Raw genomic sequence first — 20,897 nt, 5'->3', positions numbered from 1 at the left:
GCCGTCATGTTGCCTCTGTCAGCAGTCATGTTGCCTCTGTCGCTGCCGTCAGCAGTCATGTTGCCTTTGTCGCTGCCATCAGCCGTCATGTTGCCTCCGTCGCTGCCATCAGCCGTCATGTTGCCCCTGTCAGCAGTCATGTTGCCTCTGTTGCTGCCGTCAGCCATCATGTCGCTGCCGTCAGCAGTCATGTTGCCTCTGTTGCTGCAGTCAGCCATCATGTCGCTGCCGTCAGCAGTCATGTTGCCGCCGTCAGCAGTCATGTTGCCTCTGTCGCTGCCGTCAGCAGTCATGTTGCCTCCGTCGCTGCCATCAGCCGTCATGTTGCCCCTGTCAGCAGTCATGTTGCCTCTGTCGCTGCCGTCAGCAGTCATGTTGCTGCCGTCAGCAGTCATGTTTACTTTGTTGTTGCCGTCAGCAGTCACGTTTACTTTGTTGTTGCCGTCAGCAGTCATGTTGCCCATGTCAGCAGTCATGTTGCCTCTGTCGCTGCCATCAGCAGTCATGTTGCCCCTGTCAGCAGTCATGTTGCCTCTGTCGCTGCCATCAGCAGTCATGTTGCCCCTATCAGCAGTCATGTTGCCTCTGTCGCTGCCGTCAGCAGTCATGTTGCCTTTGTCGCTGCCGTCAGCCGTCATGTTGCCCCTGTCGCTGCCGTCAGCAGTCATGTTGCCGCCGTCAGCAGTCATGTTTACTTTGTTGTTGCCGTCAGCAGTCATGTTGCCCATGTCGCTGCCGTCCGCAGTCATGTTGCCCATGTCGCTGCCGTCCGCCGTCATGTTGCCCATGTCGCTGCCGTCCGCCGTCATGTTGCCCATGTCGCTGCCGTCCGCCGTCATGTTGCCCATGTCGCTGCCGTCCGCCGTCATGTTGCCCATGTCGCTGCCGTCCGCCGTCAAGTTGCCCATGTCGCTGCCGTCCGCCGTCAAGTTGCCCATGTTGCTGCCGTCCTCAGTAATGTTATGGTTGATACTTGGCTTTTGATGTTGCAGGTAGATAGGACTTCCCTTGTTTTTGAGCTCTTTGGGACTGTTCTTGCGAGTCTCATGGCCACTTAAGGCCATAGCTTCCACTTCATTGGTGTCCATTTGTACTTAAAGGGAAGAACAAGAAGTTAAATCAATGAAGTGATTTTCTGACAAACTGGAAGTTACTAGGGCTGGGTGATATGGCTGAAAGTGTGATTTTTTTTCATATACCAAACGTTATTTTTTTCTAGTAAAATTTCTCTATTGGGTTTGGAGTGTAAACTGCCCGCATTTAAAAAAAAAAATGCACTTTGCAGGTTCTGCCTAAAGTTTACAGTTAGTAACTTTAGCAAAATACATGAAACTCTTTACCACATGGGAAGTGAATGAGGGAGGAGGATGTTAATTGCCGGAACACGACAGGCCCAGCGAAGTTAAGATTAATAGGATGTATTTTTCAAACCACCGTTTCTAACAAAACTTGTGTGATGAGGAGACATGCGCCAAAATATTTTAATTAGTAATTCAAAGCCAAGTCCACACATACGGATATTTCTGAAAACCCAGTTTCCCCCCCTCAGTTTGAAAAAATTCCCATCCACACCAACAGTTTTTAAAAATACCTCAGTCCACATGAAAACACTCACATGAGCATGTCCGGCCAGTAGGTGGCGACAATAGCCGTTTCATTCACATCCAACACCATGAAAGAAAATTGCGAGCATCCACAGTAAGTATCTTTTACAGAAGGGGTGGATTGAAAACGATTAGGCGTAGTATATTCATGCGCTGCCGCACGGCCCTGTCATGGTGAAGTAACGCAAGGTTGCGTTGTAGACATGCAATTAAACCTAACAGCAGTAAACACATGCAAACAAACCGGTAGCCCGCCATCTTAGTTATGACGCATGCTCAACACGCAAGTCGACTTAATGACTCTCATATTACAGAAATCTCAGTTTTAGCGTTTTTTTACTGGTCAGACAAATACAAGTAAACGTAGTTTTTAAAAAGCTTCACCTGGAATCAGTTTCTCAAAGTTTTCGTTTATAGTGACCAAAACTTTAATTTCAGTTGTCGTGCGGCTGAGAGGCCAAAAGGGAGAGAAAAATACTAAGTTTTCAAAAAAAAAAAAAAATAATCCAGATACGAGTGGATGGGGCCTAAATTTCAGTGAGGCAGTTTTTTTGCATTTGAATGCGACGTTGCTCACCTTCTTTTACACGTTCCGCCAACACGGAAAGGGCCTTCTTTATGGAGAGCTCATTAGAAGGCAACTCTGTGGCAAACAAAAACAAACATCGGAAAGTAACTCACCAAAGATTTAGTCACTGATATTCTCACCCACCAGTTTGTTCTCCTTACCATTATGCCATCTTTCATCTGTGTAAGCAGCTGGCCAACAAAAACCTAGAGACAAAGGATTTGGTATTAATCAAATGGGCACGCTACTTAATGGCACAACATACAAAAGAAGAAATATAAACACCTTTGGCAAGCCAAACAGTCATGACACAAAAATGAAACACCCAAAAAGCTCCCATCACTGCAATCACAAAGAGACAATGGTATCTGCTGGACTTGCTTGACTTTAAATAGCTGATCAAGCAAGCGCTTCAGCTGTTGCCAATCAGCTGAAATTGTGTGTGTGTGTCTCTCTCTCTTTCTCATAAACTTTACAAGACAAGGAGTGGATATATTATTAATGATAAATCTTAATCACAGTCCATTGTCCATTACTGACATAAAATTGGCATCAACGTGTCTCTTAAGCTTCAAGGGAAAAGCAGGAATTCTTAAATTAAATACAGATTCCTTTGTATTAACTCTCTGTGTATTGGAGTAAACTAGCACACCTGTGGTTACTTAAACTCCTGCAGTCACCCCTCTCTGCTTCTCCTGCACTAACTGCTCTTCTCCTCAGGTAACATGCAGTTTGTTTGAGTCTTTGTCTTCGTTTGGAAATGAAGAGTTTAACTAAATTAAGATTAATTTGGCTAATTAAGAATTGTTTTGGGAGACACTTGGGTGAATAAAGAATTATTTACACTTTAACCTTCTGTGTCTCTCATGTTTTGTTGTGACCTGCTGAGCCGGGTCATGACAATTGGATGCTCGGTTATTTCGGCCGTCTGTATAGTTTGGTGCCTGAATTAAAATTGTTTGTTGGTACTTTGATAACTAAGTTTGACCAGCTATATGATCTTTGCTTTCTTTATTATTCAGAGTCAGCTATTACAAAAATACTGTATGCCTTGCAATTTATTTGCAAGGCATACAGAGTTCTTATCAGAGTCAAAGTGACATTAGTAATATATATATATATATATACCGGTGTATATATACATATATATATATATATATATATATACATTTACACATACACATTATATATATATATATATGTGTGTGTGTATGTATATATATATATGTATGTGTATGTATATATATATATATATATGTATGTGTATATATATATATGTATATATATATGTGTATGTATATATATGTATATATATATATATATATATATATATATATATACACCGTAAATTCCGGACTATTGAGCGCACCTGGATATAAGCCGCACCGGCTAAAAATAGGTAAAAAAATGTATTTGTACATATATAAGCCGCACTTGATTATAAGCCGCAGGTGTCCACGTTATAACAAGAGCTATTTACACGGAAAGACGTGACACAAAAACATTTTTTTTAACTTTTAATGAAATACGCACTACTGGTAACATCCGCAAATATGAAGCCTACTGTAAATCCTTTATCAAACAGTGTCTGTAACGCGGCTGATGAAAAAGATTACCGTAATATATTTCACAGGAAAAAGTCCATCCATTCACTGACTCAGAAAGACTTCATTACTCACTTCCTCAGTCTCTGTCGCTGTCAGTGTCAACTTTACGTGCAGCAGCTCTATTTCCTTCTTTGACAGCCAGTTCGATCGCCTTTAACTTGAAAGCTGCATCATATGTATTTCTCCGTGTGTTTTCCATGATGAGGGTGCGTGCATAAAGCGCAAAATGACTGATATTAAGATCCGATGTGACGAAGTCAAATGTTTTTGCGGCACAAGCTCATTGTCCCGCAAGAAAAATCCATAAATAAGCCGCATCGTTTTAAAAGCCGCAGTGTTAAAAACCGCGACAAAAAGTAGCGGCTTATAGTCCGAAATTTACGGTATATATATGTGTGTGTGTGTGTGTGTGTGTGTGTGTGTGTGTGTGTGTGTGTGTGTCATTTCAAGGGACTACATTCCCCAGAGATAATGTGAAGATGTTGTTAGAAGCATTCTCCAGGAACTGTAATCACAAAGCCTCTTAAGAGTTGCTCCTAGTTGCCTTTCAAATTTTGCCATTTTCTAAGAATTTGACCTCAAAGTAAAGACTAGATCCTTGTGAAGATGAGTTATTTAAAAAGAGTGTTAGCCCTTTAAAGCATTCCAAATGTGTGAAACTATTAGGAGTAGTGCGGAGGACTTTTAACAGGCAAAAGTGGTGATGGGACAAATGAATTTAGGCATTGGTGCTTGTCTAGAGTAAAGGTGGTTGTGTCAAATGAAACTGTGCTCAGAGTATCGTTTCCAGAAAATGACGTAACCAATGGCAAACAAGGCCTCGGTTTGGACAGATCATGTCATTGGTTCATTCACCGTATCGCATCCTCAAAAAATGTTTCAAGTATTGAGGAATCCCAGCTGTTCTCCATTGTAGAGGAAGTTGGCTTCAGTGAGCTCATGCATGTAATTGGATCCCAACTATATTCTCCTCAGTAGAAAGGTGTGTGTGCGTGAACAGAGCCAAGGTGTTCATTTTAATGTTGGTCATCATAACAGCTCTTCTTTTCACCCTCAGGCTCTGAAAGCCATTGTGGATTACAAATATCATGAGGCCAAGGAGAAGGCCAGAGAGCAGATCCAGAAGGCTCGTCCATTAACCAGCTGTTGGATGACGCCATAAGCAGCAGCAGCAGGAGGAGCTCAAGTGTGGTGGCAGATTTGGTAATTGAAGTGGATCGATACCTGGCAGAAATGAATATTTCCAGAGATGAGAATCCTTGTTTATTGGCAGGGACATAAAACCATGTATCCTTATGTGTTATGTGTATCCTGATCAAACAGAACTCCTAGGTTCCTAACAGTTGGAGTCATGGTACGGGACAACGATGCTAGTGTAATTGCACTCTAGTGTACAATTTATTATAGCTGTGGTTATATACTGCTCATAAACATTAAGGGAACACTTAATCATACATCAGATCTTGATAAAGAAATCAGTCAGACTGAAAATCTTTGCTATTGAATATATTATGTTATCCTTTACTTGGAGAAACATTTTTTGAAATGGTACGTACTAATTATAATGGATTGTAATATGTGATTTTTGGATTAAGATGAATCTTCTAGTGTCTGCTAAAACGACACCTCCCTTATTATTCACATAGAACTCAGATTCAGTTTGACTAGATTGAAAACATCAAGGCTGCGAATATTAATATATAGGCCTATATAAAATACCAAAAACAACTTGCATTAGTCATGGTACGGGACAACGATGCTAGTGTAATTGCACTCTAGTGTACAATTTATTATAGCTGTGGTTATATACTGCGCATAAACATTAAGGGAACACTTAATCATACATCAGATCTTGATAAAGAAATCAGTCAGACTGAAAATCTTTGCTATTGAACATAACAGTATATAATTTGTGCACAATATGAAATTACAATGAAATGAAAGTCATTAACCTATTGAGGGCTGGATTCAAAACCACACCGAAAATCTAAGTAAAATGTTTGAATCACTGCCTGATCCAACTTTGCGTGATTTTGATCACAGCACTTCATTGTCTTCATTTCCTCCCACATGCCTGTATGCATTCCCAACAGCCTCTGGGCATGCCTGACACTGGAGTCAGCGGATGGTGTACTCAGGGATTTCTATGCTCCAGAGACAGGAAGCAAACCTTGTGATCAAATGTATAAATAAGCCACCCTGGTGAATTGGGCTACCTGGCCAACCTGATTTGGCTGCAGTTACATTATGCTACCAGTAAGGACACCAGCAGAACACAAATCTTGAAAACAATCAGTCAAGAAGTACTTTCATTTGCACTAAAGCATGTGAAATTGATTCACAATCACTTGTTCTTCCTAAATAGTCAGATTGATATCCTCAAAGTTTAACTTGGTATTAAATAATGGAGATTCATCGTTTCCTTTTTTTCAGTGGAGGACATTTCACAGAAAAGATATCCAACACAATTCCCACAGGGAGCAATGTTCCATGATTGAGATGATTAAAATCGTTGTGCCATTGTAACCAAGGGTCCTAAACACAAAATTCACTATCTTTAAGAGAAATGTGCCTGCTGACGCTGTAAGGGGGTGGACTGGAGACAAAATGTACTCTAGTATGCCCAGTTAGTCTTAAAAAATAAAATCTTACATAATTTCAGATGGATTATACTGGAGCCATCTTTCTAAATATGTTAAGAGATTGAGTTTGTGTGACTAGCAGAGCAGTGAATGATAAAATGGTACAATTAGAGCCTACCTTGATTCATTCAAGGAAACTTTAAGTGCCTTTAGTCTCTTATGGCAACTAGCCTTACCTTGTCCAATCTAACTGAAATTAAAGTTACATGGGACCCAGTATGCTAAACCTGTCCAAAGTTATATGAGAATAGGGGTCTCGTAATCCATACTAAAAATGTACACGAGCACTGACAATAGGCTACATGAAGAAATGAGTGTGGGTCCCGTCAATACATAAACGTTCCAGATATTTTCATGCATCATGTTGAACGGTGGTCGTTTTGCACTGTAGGAGGAGAGAGTGAATGCAGAAGCAACATGGAGTCGTTCTCAGATAGTTTCATTTATGAGTGACTCTGCTGCAGCAAATGTACAATATTTACTTTCTAACCTTCACAAGTTCCTCTCCAGGTTTAAAAGTTTTGTCATCTAAACTTCCGGTTTTCAGCGCTGGAAACTTTTGATCTGCCTTTGGACGAGTTTTCATTCACGAGCTGCTTTGCATTTAATGTGTAGCCTATGGTTGAATGTGGGTGCGTATTGGAAGAAACGGGACAAGTCTCGGTGCGTGTAGTTCCAGGTGGAGCGAGATTTACAAAGAGAACTTTTGCGTGAACCGTTTTATAAATGAGACACCAGAGCTGTTGGCAGCAGAGCATGTCATTGAACTCTTTTATTTAAAAGCAGAGACAAGGTAAATGCAGACAGATGCAAATTAACTCTTGCATGGATCTAAAACCGATTCCCTACTTCGTCTTACACAAAAAGAATGTTGTTTCCGCTTCCCAATGTCATTTTAAGGTTGCTGTTGCCAGACGTCATGATGCGAGTGCCGCTGACTGCCGTTAAGAGGTTGCTGTTGCCAGACGTCATGATGTGGGTGCCTTTGACTGATGTTAAGGGGTAGCTGTTGCCAGACGTCATGATGTGGGTGCCTTTGACTGACGTAAAGGAGTCACTGCCGTCCGCAGTCATGTTGCCCACGTTGCTGCCGTCCGCCGTCATGTTGCCCCTGTCAGCAGTCATGTTGCCTCTGTCGCTGCCATCAGCAGTCATGTTGCCCCTGTCAGCAGTCATGTTGCCTCTGTCGCTGCCGTCAGCAGTCATGTTGCCCCTATCAGCAGTCATGTTGCCTCCGTCGCTGCCATCAGCCGTCATGTTGCCCCTGTCAGCAGTCATGTTGCCTCTGTTGCTGCCGTCAGCCATCATGTCGCTGCCGTCAGCAGTCATGTTGCCTTTGTCGCTGCCATCAGCCGTCATGTTGCCCCTGTCAGCAGTCATGTTGCCTCTGTCGCTGCCATCAGCAGTCATGTTGCCCCTGTCAGCAGTCATGTTGCCTCTGTCGCTGCCGTCAGCAGTCATGTTGCCCCTGTCAGCAGTCATGTTGCCTTTGTCGCTGCCATCAGCCGTCATGTTGCCTCCGTCGCTGCCATCAGCCGTCATGTTGCCCCTGTCAGCAGTCATGTTGCCTCCGTTGCTGCCGTCAGCCATCATGTCGCTGCCGTCAGCAGTCATGTTGCCACCGTCGCTGCCATCAGCCGTCATGTTGCCCCTGTCAGCAGTCATGTTGCCTCCGTTGCTGCTGTCAGCCATCATGTCGCTGCCGTCAGCAGTCATGTTGCCACCGTCGCTGCCATCAGCCGTCATGTTGCCTCCGTTGCTGCCATCAGCCGTCATGTTGCCCCTGTCAGCAGTCATGTTGCCTCCGTTGTTGCTGTCAGCCATCATGTCGCTGCCGTCAGCAGTCATGTTGCCGCCGTCGCTGCCATCAGCCGTCATGTTGCCCCTGTCAGCAGTCATGTTGCCTCGGTCGCTGCCATCAGCAGTCATGTTGCCCCTATCAGCAGTCATGTTGCCTCCGTCGCTGCCATCAGCCGTCATGTTGCCTCCGTCGCTGCCATCAGCCGTCATGTTGCCCCTGTCAGCAGTCATGTTGCCTCTGTCGCTGTCGTCAGCAGTCATGTTGCCTCCGTCGCTGCCGTCAGCAGTCATGTTGCCTCCGTCGCTGCCGTCAGCAGTCATGTTGCCTCCGTTGCTGCCGTCAGCAGTCATGTTACCTCTGTTGCTGCCGTCAGCCATCATGTCGCTGCCATCAGCAGTCATGTTGCCGCCATCACTGCCATCAGCAGTCATGTTGCCCTTGTCAGCCGTCATGTTGCCTCCGTCGCTGCCATCAGCCGTCATGTTGCCTCTGTCGCTGCCATCAGCCGTCATGTTGCCCCTGTCAGCAGTCATGTTGCCTCCGTCGCTGCCATCAGCCGTCATGTTGCCTCCGTCGCTGCCATCAGCCGTCATGTTGCCCCTGTCAGCAGTCATGTTGCTGCCGTCAGCCATCATGTCGCTGCCATCAGCAGTCATGTTGCCACCGTCGCTGCCGTCAGCAGTCATGTTGCCCCTGTCAGCAGTCATGTTGCCTCTGTCGCTGCCGTCAGCAGTCATGTTGCCTCCGTCGCTGCCGTCAGCAGTCATGTTGCCCCTGTCAGCAGTCATGTTTCCCCTGTCGCTGCCATCAGCAGTCATGTTGCCTCCGTCGCTGCCGTCAGCAGTCATGTTGCCCCTGTCAGCAGTCATGTTGCCTCTGTTGCTGCCGTCAGCAGTCATGTTGCCTTTGTTGCTGCCGTCAGCCATCATGTCGCTGCCGTCAGCAGTCATGTTGCCGCTGTCAGCAGTCATGTTGCCCCTGTCGCTGCCGTCCGCCGTCATGTTGCCCATGTCAGCAGTCATGTTGCCTCTGTTGCTGCCGTCAGCCATCATGTCACTGCCGTCAGCGGTCATGTTGCCCCTGTCGCTGCCATCAGCAGTCATGTTACCTCCGCCGCCGCCGTCAGCAGTCATGTTGCCCCCGTCAGCAGTCATGTTGCCGCCGTCGCTGCCGTCAGCAGTCATGTTGCCCATGTCAGCAGTCATGTTGCCTCTGTTGCTGCCGTCAGCAGTCATGTTGCCCATGTCAGCAGTCATGTTGCCTTTGTTGCTGCCGTCAGCCATCATGTCGCTGCCGTCAGCAGTCATGTTGCCCCCGTCAGCAGTCATGTTTACTTTGTTGTTGCCGTCAGCAGTCATGTTGCCCATGTCAGCAGTCATGTTGCCTCTGTCGCTGCCATCAGCAGTCATGTTGCCCCTGTCAGCAGTCATGTTGCCTCTGTCGCTGCCATCAGCAGTCATGTTGCCCCTATCAGCAGTCATGTTGCCTCTGTCGCTGCCGTCAGCAGTCATGTTGCCTTTGTCGCTGCCGTCCGCAGTCATGTTGCCCCGGTCAGCAGTCATGTTGCCTCTGTTGCTGCCGTCAGCCATCATGTCGCTGCCGTCAGCAGTCATGTTGCCTCCGTCGCTGCCATCAGCCGTCATGTTGCCCCTGTCAGCAGTCATGTTGCCTCTGTTGCTGCCGTCAGCCATCATGTCGCTGCCGTCAGCAGTCATGTTGCCTCCGTCGCTGCCATCAGCCATCATGTCGCTGCCGTCAGCAGTCATGTTGCCTCTGTCGCTGCCGTCAGCAGTCATGTTTACTTTGTTGTTGCCGTCAGCAGTCATGTTTACTTTGTTGTTGCCGTCAGCAGTCATGTTTACTTTGTTGTTGCCGTCAGCAGTCATGTTGCCCATGTCGCTGCCGTCCGCCGTCATGTTGCCCATGTCGCTGCCGTCCGCCGTCATGTTGCCCATGTCGCTGCCGTCCGCCGTCATGTTGCCCATGTCGCTGCCGTCCGCCGTCATGTTGCCCATGTCGCTGCCGTCCGCCGTCAAGTTGCCCATGTCGCTGCCGTCCGCCGTCAAGTTGACCATGTCGCTGCCGTCCGCCGTCAAGTTGACCATGTTGCTGCCGTCCTCAGTAATGTTATGGTTGATACTTGGCTTTTGATGTTGCAGGTAGATAGGACTTCCCTTGTTTTTGAGCTCTTTGGGACTGTTCTTGCGAGTCTCATGGCCACTTAAGGCCATAGCTTCCACTTCATTGGTGTCCATTTGTACTTAAAGGGAAGAACAAGAAGTTAAATCAATGAAGTGATTTTCTGACAAACTGGAAGTTACTAGGGCTGGGTGATATGGCTGAAAGTGTGATTTTTTTTTTCATATACCAAACGTTATTTTTTTCTAGTAAAATTTCTCTACTGGGTTTGGAGTGTAAACTGCCCGCATTTAAAAAAAAAAAGCACTTTGCAGGTTCTGCCTAAAGTATACAGTTAGTAACTTTAGCAAAATACATGAAACTCTTTACCACATGGGAAGTGAATGAGGGAGGAGGATGTTAATTGCCGGAACACGACAGGCCCAGCGAAGTTAAGATTAATAGGATGTATTTTTCAAACAACCGTTTCTAACAAAACTTGTGTGATGAGGAGACATGCGCCAAAATATTTTAATTAGTAATTCAAAGCCAAGTCCACACATACGGATATTTCTGAAAACCCAGTTTCCCCCCCTCAGTTTGAAAAAATTCCCATCCACACCAACCGTTTTTAAAAATACCTCAGTCCACATGAAAACACTCACATGAGCATGTCCGGCCAGTAGGTGGCGACAATAGCCGTTTCATTCACATCCAACACCATGAAAGAAAATTGCGAGCATCCACAGTAAGTATCTTTTACAGAAGGGGTGGATTGAAAACGATTAGGCGTAGTATATTCATGCGCTGCCGCACGGCCCTGTCATGGTGAAGTAACGCAAGGTTGCGTTGTAGACATGCAATTAAACCGAACAGCAGTAAACACATGCAAACAAACCGGTAGCCCGCCATCTTAGTTATGACGCATGCTCAACACGCAAGTCGACTTAATGACTCTCATATTACAGAAATCTCAGTTTTAGCGTTTTTTTACTGGTCAGACAAATACAAGTAAACGTAGTTTTTAAAAAGCTTCACCTTGGAATCAGTTTCTCAAAGTTTTCGTTTATAGTGACCAAAACTTTAATTTCAGTTGTCGTGCGGCTGAGAGGCCAAAAGGGAGAGAAAAATACTAAGTTTTCAAAAAAAAAAAAAAAATCCAGATACGAGTGGATGGGGCCTAAATTTCAGTGAGGCAGTTTTTTTGCATTTGAATGCGACGTTGCTCACCTTCTTTTACACGTTCCGCCAACACGGAAAGGGCCTTCTTTATGGAGAGCTCATTAGAAGGCAACTCTGTGGCAAACAAAAACAAACATCGGAAAGTAACTCACCAAAGATTTAGTCACTGATATTCTCACCCACCAGTTTGTTCTCCTTACCATTATGCCATCTTTCATCTGTGTAAGCAGCTGGCCAACAAAAACCTAGAGACAAAGGATTTGGTATTAATCAAATGGGCACGCTACTTAATGGCACAACATACAAAAGAAGAAATATAAACACCTTTGGCAAGCCAAACAGTCATGACACAAAAATGAAACACCCAAAAAGCTCCCATCACTGCAATCACAAAGAGACAATGGTATCTGCTGGACTTGCTTGACTTTAAATAGCTGATCAAGCAAGCGCTTCAGCTGTTGCCAATCAGCTGAAATTGTGTGTGTGTGTCTCTCTCTCTTTCTCATAAACTTTACAAGACAAGGAGTGGATATATTATTAATGATAAATCTTAATCACAGTCCATTGTCCATTACTGACATAAAATTGGCATCAACGTGTCTCTTAAGCTTCAAGGGAAAAGCAGGAATTCTTAAATTAAATACAGATTCCTTTGTATTAACTCTCTGTGTATTGGAGTAAACTAGCACACCTGTGGTTACTTAAACTCCTGCAGTCACCCCTCTCTGCTTCTCCTGCACTAACTGCTCTTCTCCTCAGGTAACATGCAGTTTGTTTGAGTCTTTGTCTTCGTTTGGAAATGAAGAGTTTAACTAAATTAAGATTAATTTGGCTAATTAAGAATTGTTTTGGGAGACACTTGGGTGAATAAAGAATTATTTACACTTTAACCTTCTGTGTCTCTCATGTTTTGTTGTGACCTGCTGAGCCGGGTCATGACAATTGGATGCTCGGTTATTTCGGCCGTCTGTATAGTTTGGTGCCTGAATTAAAATTGTTTGTTGGTACTTTGATAACTAAGTTTGACCAGCTATATGATCTTTGCTTTCTTTATTATTCAGAGTCAGCTATTACAAAAAATGATTTATTTGCAAGGCATACAGAGTTCTTATCAGAGTCAAAGTGACATTAGTAATATATATATATATATATATACCGGTGTATATATACATATATATATATATATATATATATATATATATATATACATTTACACATACACATTATATATATATATATGTGTGTGTGTGTGTGTGTGTGTGTATGTATATATATATGTATGTGTATGTATATATATATATATATGTATGTGTATATATATATATGTATATATATATATATATATATATATATATATATATATATATATATACACCGTAAATTCCGGACTATTGAGCGCACCTGGATATAAGCCGCACCGGCTAAAAATAGGTAAAAAAATGTATTTGTACATATATAAGCCGCACTTGATTATAAGCCGCAGGTGTCCACGTTATAACAAGAGCTATTTACACGGAAAGACGTGACACAAAAACATTTTTTTTAACTTTTAATGAAATACGTACTACTGGTAACATCCGCAAATATGAAGCCTAGTGGAAATCCTTTATCAAACAGTGTCTGTAACGCGGCTGATGAAAAAGATTACCGTAATATATTTCACAGGAAAAAGTCCATCCATTCACTGACTCAGAAAGACTTCATTACTCACTTCCTCAGTCTCTTTTTCGTTGTCGCTGTCAGTGTCAACTTTACGTGCAGCAGCTCTATTTCCTTCTTTGACAGCCAGTTCGATCGCCTTTAACTTGAAAGCTGCATCATATGTATTTCTCCGTGTGTTTTCCATGATGAGGGTGCGTGCATAAAGCGCAAAATGACTGATATTAAGATCCGATGTGACGAAGTCAAATGTTTTTGCGGCACAAGCTCATTGTCCCGCAAGAAAAATCCATAAATAAGCCGCATCGTTTTAAAAGCCGCAGTGTTAAAAAACCGCGACAAAAAGTAGCGGCTTATAGTCCGAAATTTACGGTGTGTGTGTGTGTGTGTGTGTGTGTGTGTGTGTGTGTGTGTGTGTGTGTGTGTGTGTGTGTGTGTGTGTGTGTGTGTGTGTGTGTGTGTGTGTGTGTGTGTGTGTGTGTGTGTGTGTGTGTGTGTGTGTGTGTGTGTGTGTGTGTGTGTGTGTGTGTGTGTCATTTCAAGGGACTACATTCCCCAGAGATAATGTGAAGATGTTGTTAGAAGCATTCTCCAGGAACTGTAATCACAAAGCCTCTTAAGAGTTGCTCCTAGTTGCCTTTCAAATTTTGCCATTTTCTAAGAATTTGACCTCAAAGTAAAGACTAGATCCTTGTGAAGATGAGTTATTTAAAAAGAGTGTTAGCCCTTTAAAGCATTCCAAATGTGTGAAACTATTAGGAGTAGTGCGGAGGACTTTTAACAGGCAAAAGTGGTGATGGGACAAATGAATTTAGGCATTGGTGCTTGTCTAGAGTAAAGGTGGTTGTGTCAAATGAAACTGTGCTCAGAGTATCGTTTCCAGAAAATGACGTAACCAATGACAAACAAGGCCTCGGTTTGGACAGATCATGTCATTGGTTCATTCACCGTATCGCATCCTCAAAAAATGTTTCAAGTATTGAGGAATCCCAGCTGTTCTCCATTGTAGAGGAAGTTGGCTTCAGGGAGCTCATGCATGTAATTGGATCCCAACTATATTCTCCTCAGTAGAAAGGTGTGTGTGCGTGAACAGAGCCAAGGTGTTCATTTTAATGTTGGTCATCATAACAGCTCTTCTTTTCACCCTCAGGCTCTGAAAGCCATTGTGGATTACAAATATCATGAGGCCAAGGAGAAGGCCAGAGAGTAGATCCAGAAGGCTCGTCCATTAACCAGCTGTTGGATGACGCCATAAGCAGCAGCAGCAGGAGGAGCTCAAGTGTGGTGGCAGATTTGGTAATTGAAGTGGATCGATACCTGGCAGAAATGAATATTTCCAGAGATGAGAATCCTTGTTTATTGGCAGGGACATAAAACCATGTATCCTTATGTGTTATGAATTGACGCTATACAAATAAAGATTGATTGATTGATTGATGTATCCTCAACTTTACAAACTGGCAGTAACCTGATTATGCTCTCCAGCATCGTCCGTGCCATGTGAATGCGTTTTTTTCCAAGGCTGGAGAAGTATTGCTTAAACGAAGAAACAGCCTGAATCCAAGCACACTGGAAAAACTTGTGGTTTTGAATAAAAATGCAAACTCTTTAAATGTTTTCATCGGTATTTTAACTAAGAACAGAGCTCCATGGCTGTGCTGTTGTCCAGATACTTACACATGATCATACTATAGAAATAACCGTTGTTTAATGTTTCTGCTCACATAAGTAAATCATACTTCAGGCCATGGTACTATGGAACTGACTAATGTTAATTTGTCCAGCAGATGGCAGTATTCAGTGTTTCATTGAGGCCTCAAGTAGTGGACCTTTTGGTGAAGCAATGGGCTGGAAAGCCTCAGTGATTCATAGGGCTTTATTTGCTACTAAAAAGTTTCTTAAGATGAGGAGAAACCTGAGAGATGTTCTTTTAACTACAACATGAAGAGTGAACGTTTTGAAATGATCACACAGACGTTCATTTCAAAGTGTTCATAATTACAAAATGTCTAAACCGATTCTCTGATTGACTTTTTATCTCTTTCTTTTTAAGACTAATCACAGATTCTGAAAGTATGCATTCTGCTGAGCAACAGGGTCAACCCAGCCTCCTCACTAATCTATAGTCTCTTCTTTGCTCTGAATTGCTCTGAGAAGGTTCCTAAATCACTCCTAGACTTTTTAGGATGTTTTAAGCTAAGTTAGGAGCTCCATCAGAGGATTCTCAGGAAGTTTGTGAATACGGGCCCAGATCTTTTAGGAAGTCATTCTTGCTCAGGCTAACTAGACAACACCAACCCAAATGAAACATATAAAGTACTTAACCACACATTTATCTGTAAGCTCAAAGGACGTGAAAGACATGGGGAGAAAAATGGAATTTTATTTTCTTCACAACCTTTGTTATACATCAGGTAATTTATATGCAGCAGACTGGGGCAGAAGTCATACCTGTACACTTGTTCAAATGCCACAAAAAGTTTTTAAAGTTTCTGAAGTAGACCTGTTTGAATTGTGCTAATTTTTTGTTGCATACTCAATGATACCAGTGAGGTTTTTTTTTTTTTTTTCCTTGCAATTTTCAGTGACACAGTTGGTACAGGAGATGATGTGAGAGTTGGTGGTCGAGTTCTGTGCTCAGGTTTGAAAAAGGTTTACCTGTTCCTGCCCTTCAGAGAGAGGGTGTGGGGTCATGTTAATTGTTCGGTGACCCCGGCCGCCCCCCTCTTTGGTCTTAGTGATGTTAAGTTCCAGTGAGCTGTTCTTAAACCATAGGGCTATGGTGTTCATCTGCTGTCTGTATGTGGACAGGGAACTACTGTAGAACCATGTCATCGGCATGTTTAAACAGGATCAGTCCATTCTGGGGATGTAACAATTCACTCAACTCACGTTACGATGCTCTCACAATTTATTTTACAAACTGAGACTGTAGATTTTTTAAACATGCTTGTTAGTATTGTTTGGCTTCACAGTTGCCATGATGACGCCTGCTTGTTACAACCACCCACATCTGCTGTATAGCCGCTGATACTCAGGACATTACTGCAATTCATTTTTCAGAGTACAGACGTCTTGAAGTTCATCTTGACATCTTTGAATCGATTTTTAACTACCTCATGATTAATCTTCACATCCCTCGTCCATTATCATCACAGTTTGTCATTTGTGTATATGAAGAGGATTGGTAATAAGACACAGCCCTGTGGTACGCAAGTATTTAAAACAATGTCACTTGATTTAAAACCATTAACTGTAACAAGTTTTGGTCTGTCTTTTAGAAAGTCTTTTAATCCATAAAACCAGTGTTGAGTTGACTTTTAGTCCTTGGAGGTCGTTCAGGAGTGCGTTTTTACTCTCTGTATTGAAAGCAGATAAGTCCATAAATAAAATCCTAGTGTACGAGTAAGGAAAGTCAAGCTTTACCACTCTGTTCAGGAGGGTTTTGCCCCCTCTGTACATTAGCAGAGGATCAAGGTGAGTGCCACAGGTCTAAAATCATTTATTAAGTAAGCAAAATATCTGTCACAACGGTGCTGAAACATGGACACCAATACCTACCACTATAGGGCAAAACAAGAATTCAAATATGTTTTGCTTTGGATATAGAATGACTATTGTTAAGGTTGTGGATGTTGATATTGGAGAGGATAAGATTACTAGAAGTATTGGATCTGTGTAAAATAGCATGAAAGTATAGTAAAGTAATGAAGTGAACACCTCCCAGTGACAGTCTTTAGTTTACATTTAGCCTCAATTGTCAAGAATTGTCCAAGCTGATATACCTGCACCTTGTGTACCCTTTTTTTAAAAAATTAAATTAAAAACCTTAGAAAAGTTTAAAGCATGTTTAGTAAATCAGTTGAAATTAGTAGCCGAGGTCCTAAGTGGTCATGTTCGGCTACATTGGACGAAGAAGTTTGGAGGCCACTCTAGAACAGTTTTTTTTAATGGTTTCTGACCTCAACTTCCCCCACCTTTCCAATAAAATGGTTTTTAAAATCGTGCTTACTGAAAAGCAGACTTACAAACCTTCTGCATCAGTTGACGCAAGTACTATAAATGTTTTATTGGCTTTTTTACATAAATACACCAAACACAATTTCCCATTTGTAAGATGAAATGTGAAGCTCTTTGAATAGGTTTCATGATCAATAGATTCCAAAGGTGTGCTCCTTTCCATCTCTGTATCTGTCCAGGTAGCGTAGCGGCTTTCCACGAGGGTATTTGACCTGTGGAGGGTGGTACACTGGAGGCCGGATGAACTCAAACACTGGCTCCCTCATGTCTGCAGAGAATGAAAACAACACAGAGGCTTTATTATTTTAATACACACTGTCACACAGAATATTTTGTCCTACAGTCTGGGGAAGTGCATGTCGTGAAAACGGTTTTATTTATTTGTGTGAATACACTAAGTGAATCATGAGCAAGGTGTTTGTGAGTGACTCACTCAGCGTGTCATGGAAGGTGTTGGTGACAGATTCATCCCACTGGCTCTGAAAGAAGGCCAGGCCTGCAGGTGTCATGTTGTCCTGGTGTTTTCTGTAGAAATCCAAAGTCTTGAATGTACGATCCACCAGAGAATGGCTGTGAGGAGAGGCAGCATTAGCTGAGGGACTTTGTTTTCTCACGTAACACACAGTGAGTAAGATTAAATATCATGTGACCCGCTATCCCCCTACTCCATGGCTCCAACTGCACTGCTGTTTTGCAGTAGGGTAAGGAGAAGTTTATGTTAATGATATCTTCACATCCATGTGGAGAGTGTATTGCTCACCATGGTGATGGTCTGACATCCTCCTGGAAGTCGATGTGTCCCTCCTGTTTGAAGAGGACGTATATGTAGCGGTGGAAGCCTGTTCCTTTGGCAGGAAAGGGGGGCAGGTAGTGACACAGCTCCTCTCCGGCCTGCACTGCTCCTCCAGGTATGTTTCCTCTGAAGACACACACACACACAAACACACACACACACACAGGTGGTTGAAGCTGTAGTGTGCATCACAGGATGTAGTACGTAAGAATCCCTTCCCATCCACTCCAAAGCATCTATAGTTCTGTTAACTATAAAGGGTTAAATAACATGAACAACATGACTCATCGAACTTAACAGAACATGTTCAGGTTGTGTGCCCTAAAGTAACAAGTGTCCACACTGTACTTATGGAAGTTGCATACTGGACCGTGATTGGTTCAAACTTGCTGTGCTGTAACAGAATCATTCATGTGTGTGGACTAGTTGAACTCAACACTAGTTAAAGGTAAAGACAGAGAGACCCGTCGGCTTCACCGTAGTGATAAAAGTACAAGTGCAGTGACAATAAAACTGGCATCCTAATGGATCCAGTTTGTTTGATTATTTATTGAATATTTGGAAGTGAAATCAAAGGATCGCTTGAAATGAAAAAAACGACACAGTCTAGTTTTAAAGTAGATGGGCACGATTAAATCAATTAGACGAGCCCTGGCTCCCAGAAACAAGCTGTGAGGATGTTAGCCGCTTGCAGCTCCAACGAAGAGCGTCCTTTTACTGTCAAGAGTGTATTTGCAAGTTAAACTTCGGGCTCATTTTGTTTCTTCAGGCTTCTGTCATTATCATAACAAATGATTTAACTGAAATAAGTCGCCTGCAATAAGTGGAAACATGAACAGCAACCAAGTTGTATTACAGAATATGTATGATGTGAGAGCACTTTGAAGTACTCACACAAGCCAGTGGATGTATTCAGCCTCATTATCCAGAAGATGCTCATCTGTTAAGAATCAAAAGATATTAATTGTAGGGCATATCTATTACGGAGGATCTCTGATAAATTGCAATCCAGTGATTCTGAGCTACTCAACACAGTTGATGCTCACCTGGACAAGTGAGCAGAAGGGTCCACATGGAGCCCTCGTCTGCATCAAAGCCGATCTGAGGGACGGATGCTGCCTAGAGAAATCAGTTAAGGCAGACGTGTGAAGGTGGCTACAGAGCAGAAAAGGCACTAGAGCAAAGCATTGGTGATACTTTCGCGTACCTCAGTAGGGGTGAGACGATTACCATGATACACTTGGCAGCTTTTGTCCTGGCCATAGGCGACATGTAGCGGGACTTGAGGTAGGAAACAGGCCATGGGGAAGAGATCCCTGAAGACTCCGTAGTGATCTGCTATTCTCCTTATATGAAACGGGCCGCTGGTTTTCTCCCAGTTCTCCTGCACTTGATCAAGAGGGATCTTTACTGGTGAGACAAATAGAAAGGTTTATTCAGTTACACATTAAAGCTTTAGTATTCAAACAACGATTAATGTATGTGAGGGCTTACAAGTGCAGAGACGGGCGGCCCTCTCCAACTCGACGTTCTTCTTGTTTTGCTTCACCACCTGCTTCCTCTCCCTCACGTCTTTGGTCCTGCAGGGTCGATAGTGTGGCAGTCCAATATTCACTCGCTCAGCACCTGCCAAACACCAAGAGTCAAGTTAACTGTGAACTCAACTGCAACCACTCAACATCATTTTGCTGTGAAATATTCACACTGCCGCAGAAAGGCGTCAGGACACTCGCTTCCACCTTTATTCCTCACCATGCTCAGGATCAGCTGCTTCCACGTAGCTCCTGAAGGTCTTCCACCAGGCAGGTTTGTTATCTGCTTCTTTAGCTTGTCTGAGGTAACGAGTGTAGCTGCGATACTTCTCTACTGACTCCAGGTTTTCAACATTAATGTCCTCATTTGGCATTTTACCCAAAGGAGCCCTGCGTATGCAGAGGAATGCTGTTGTAAAGGAAATAACACCCAAATGTTAGTTTGAAAATAACGTACAATTAATTGTTTTCTATCTAATCATTTCAATTATATACTGATCTATAACAAACACAAGAAATATTACATAATTTTACACAGATTTATTTGGCTCCCCACAATATAACAAAAAAAAAAGATGATCGAGATTAAATGGTTTGTAATGTGCTTCTTTCGATCAAATATTTTGATCATGTGTAATCAATGTGTATGGAAGTGTGTGTTGTTGAAATGTGTCCACAATAGAAGAACACTTTACCAATACCTTTTATTTTTTACATTTTTCATATCACTATATTATATGAGTGTTTTTGTTTCATTGATGCCTGTGATGCAGATATGTTATGAAATAAATGAGTAGTTGAATCATGTTTGATAGTCGAGATCATGTATGATTTATTAATCATAGTCATAATCACGCAGGCCAGATAGATAGATAGATAGATAGATAGATAGATAGATAGATAGATAGATAGATAGATAGATAGATAGATAGATAGATTCCTCAAATTCTTCAGCTAGCTCTCGTATCTTTTCTTTTCTTTTTCAGAAAACATTTTATTCATCCTCTGCATGACATCATTTATTTTGAGTTTGGCAGAGTGTCGTTTTTCCACAGAGGAGACCTACACAGGGCTCTGTTAGGTTACATTAGACTTCCACAGCTTACATACATGTCTGAGGCCCTAGAACAAAGTCAGCAGATATAAAACTCAAATTAGTTACACAAAATTATTACAATACCTGTTGTCGCAATTGTCCTCGCATTGTTGACCCCCAAATCTGCACCAGTACGCAATGCCGAAGCGCATACCGTGCGCAGCGCCATCTTGGAGTGATGGAGGAGGTAGTTTTTTTTTTTCAAGTACGGTGGCCGGCTGGAGGAGGAAAAAGCGTGTGCGTTTAATATTTACAGTCTTTGATGCAGCAGGTGC

The 20,897-nt window shown here is 42.8% G+C and overlaps 1 protein-coding gene and 2 long non-coding RNA genes across 3 annotated transcripts; all 3 read right to left on the bottom strand.

The window, feature by feature from the left end:
* Positions 1-978: 978 nt before the first annotated feature.
* Positions 979-2,562, bottom strand: LOC306817507. Its single transcript, XR_013778037.1, has 4 exons — positions 2,458-2,562; positions 2,334-2,378; positions 2,182-2,247; positions 979-1,093 (listed from the first exon to the last, which is right to left on the bottom strand). It is a non-coding gene; the product is annotated as an uncharacterized lncRNA (long non-coding RNA).
* Positions 2,563-10,367: 7,805 nt separating this feature from the next.
* Positions 10,368-11,951, bottom strand: LOC306817097. The gene is made up of 4 exons (XR_013777976.1): positions 11,847-11,951; positions 11,723-11,767; positions 11,571-11,636; positions 10,368-10,482 (listed from the first exon to the last, which is right to left on the bottom strand). It is a non-coding gene; the product is annotated as an uncharacterized lncRNA (long non-coding RNA).
* Positions 11,952-17,225: 5,274 nt separating this feature from the next.
* On the bottom strand, positions 17,226-20,797 carry mrpl38 (mitochondrial ribosomal protein L38). The gene is made up of 9 exons (XM_079372683.1): positions 20,707-20,797; positions 19,747-19,935; positions 19,489-19,620; positions 19,202-19,404; positions 19,041-19,113; positions 18,889-18,934; positions 17,962-18,120; positions 17,635-17,771; positions 17,226-17,469 (listed from the first exon to the last, which is right to left on the bottom strand). Exons 1-9 carry the CDS (start codon positions 20,789-20,791, stop codon positions 17,333-17,335), a joined length of 1,161 nt encoding a protein of 386 aa, XP_079228809.1. The 5' UTR covers positions 20,792-20,797; the 3' UTR covers positions 17,226-17,332.
* Positions 20,798-20,897: the final 100 nt, after the last annotated feature.

The sequence above is a fragment of the Symphodus melops genome (genome assembly GCF_947650265.1).
Source record: "Symphodus melops genome assembly, chromosome: 21".
NCBI classification, from domain to species: domain Eukaryota; kingdom Metazoa; phylum Chordata; class Actinopteri; order Labriformes; family Labridae; genus Symphodus; species Symphodus melops.
This window is presented reverse-complemented; position numbering and strand designations above follow the sequence as displayed.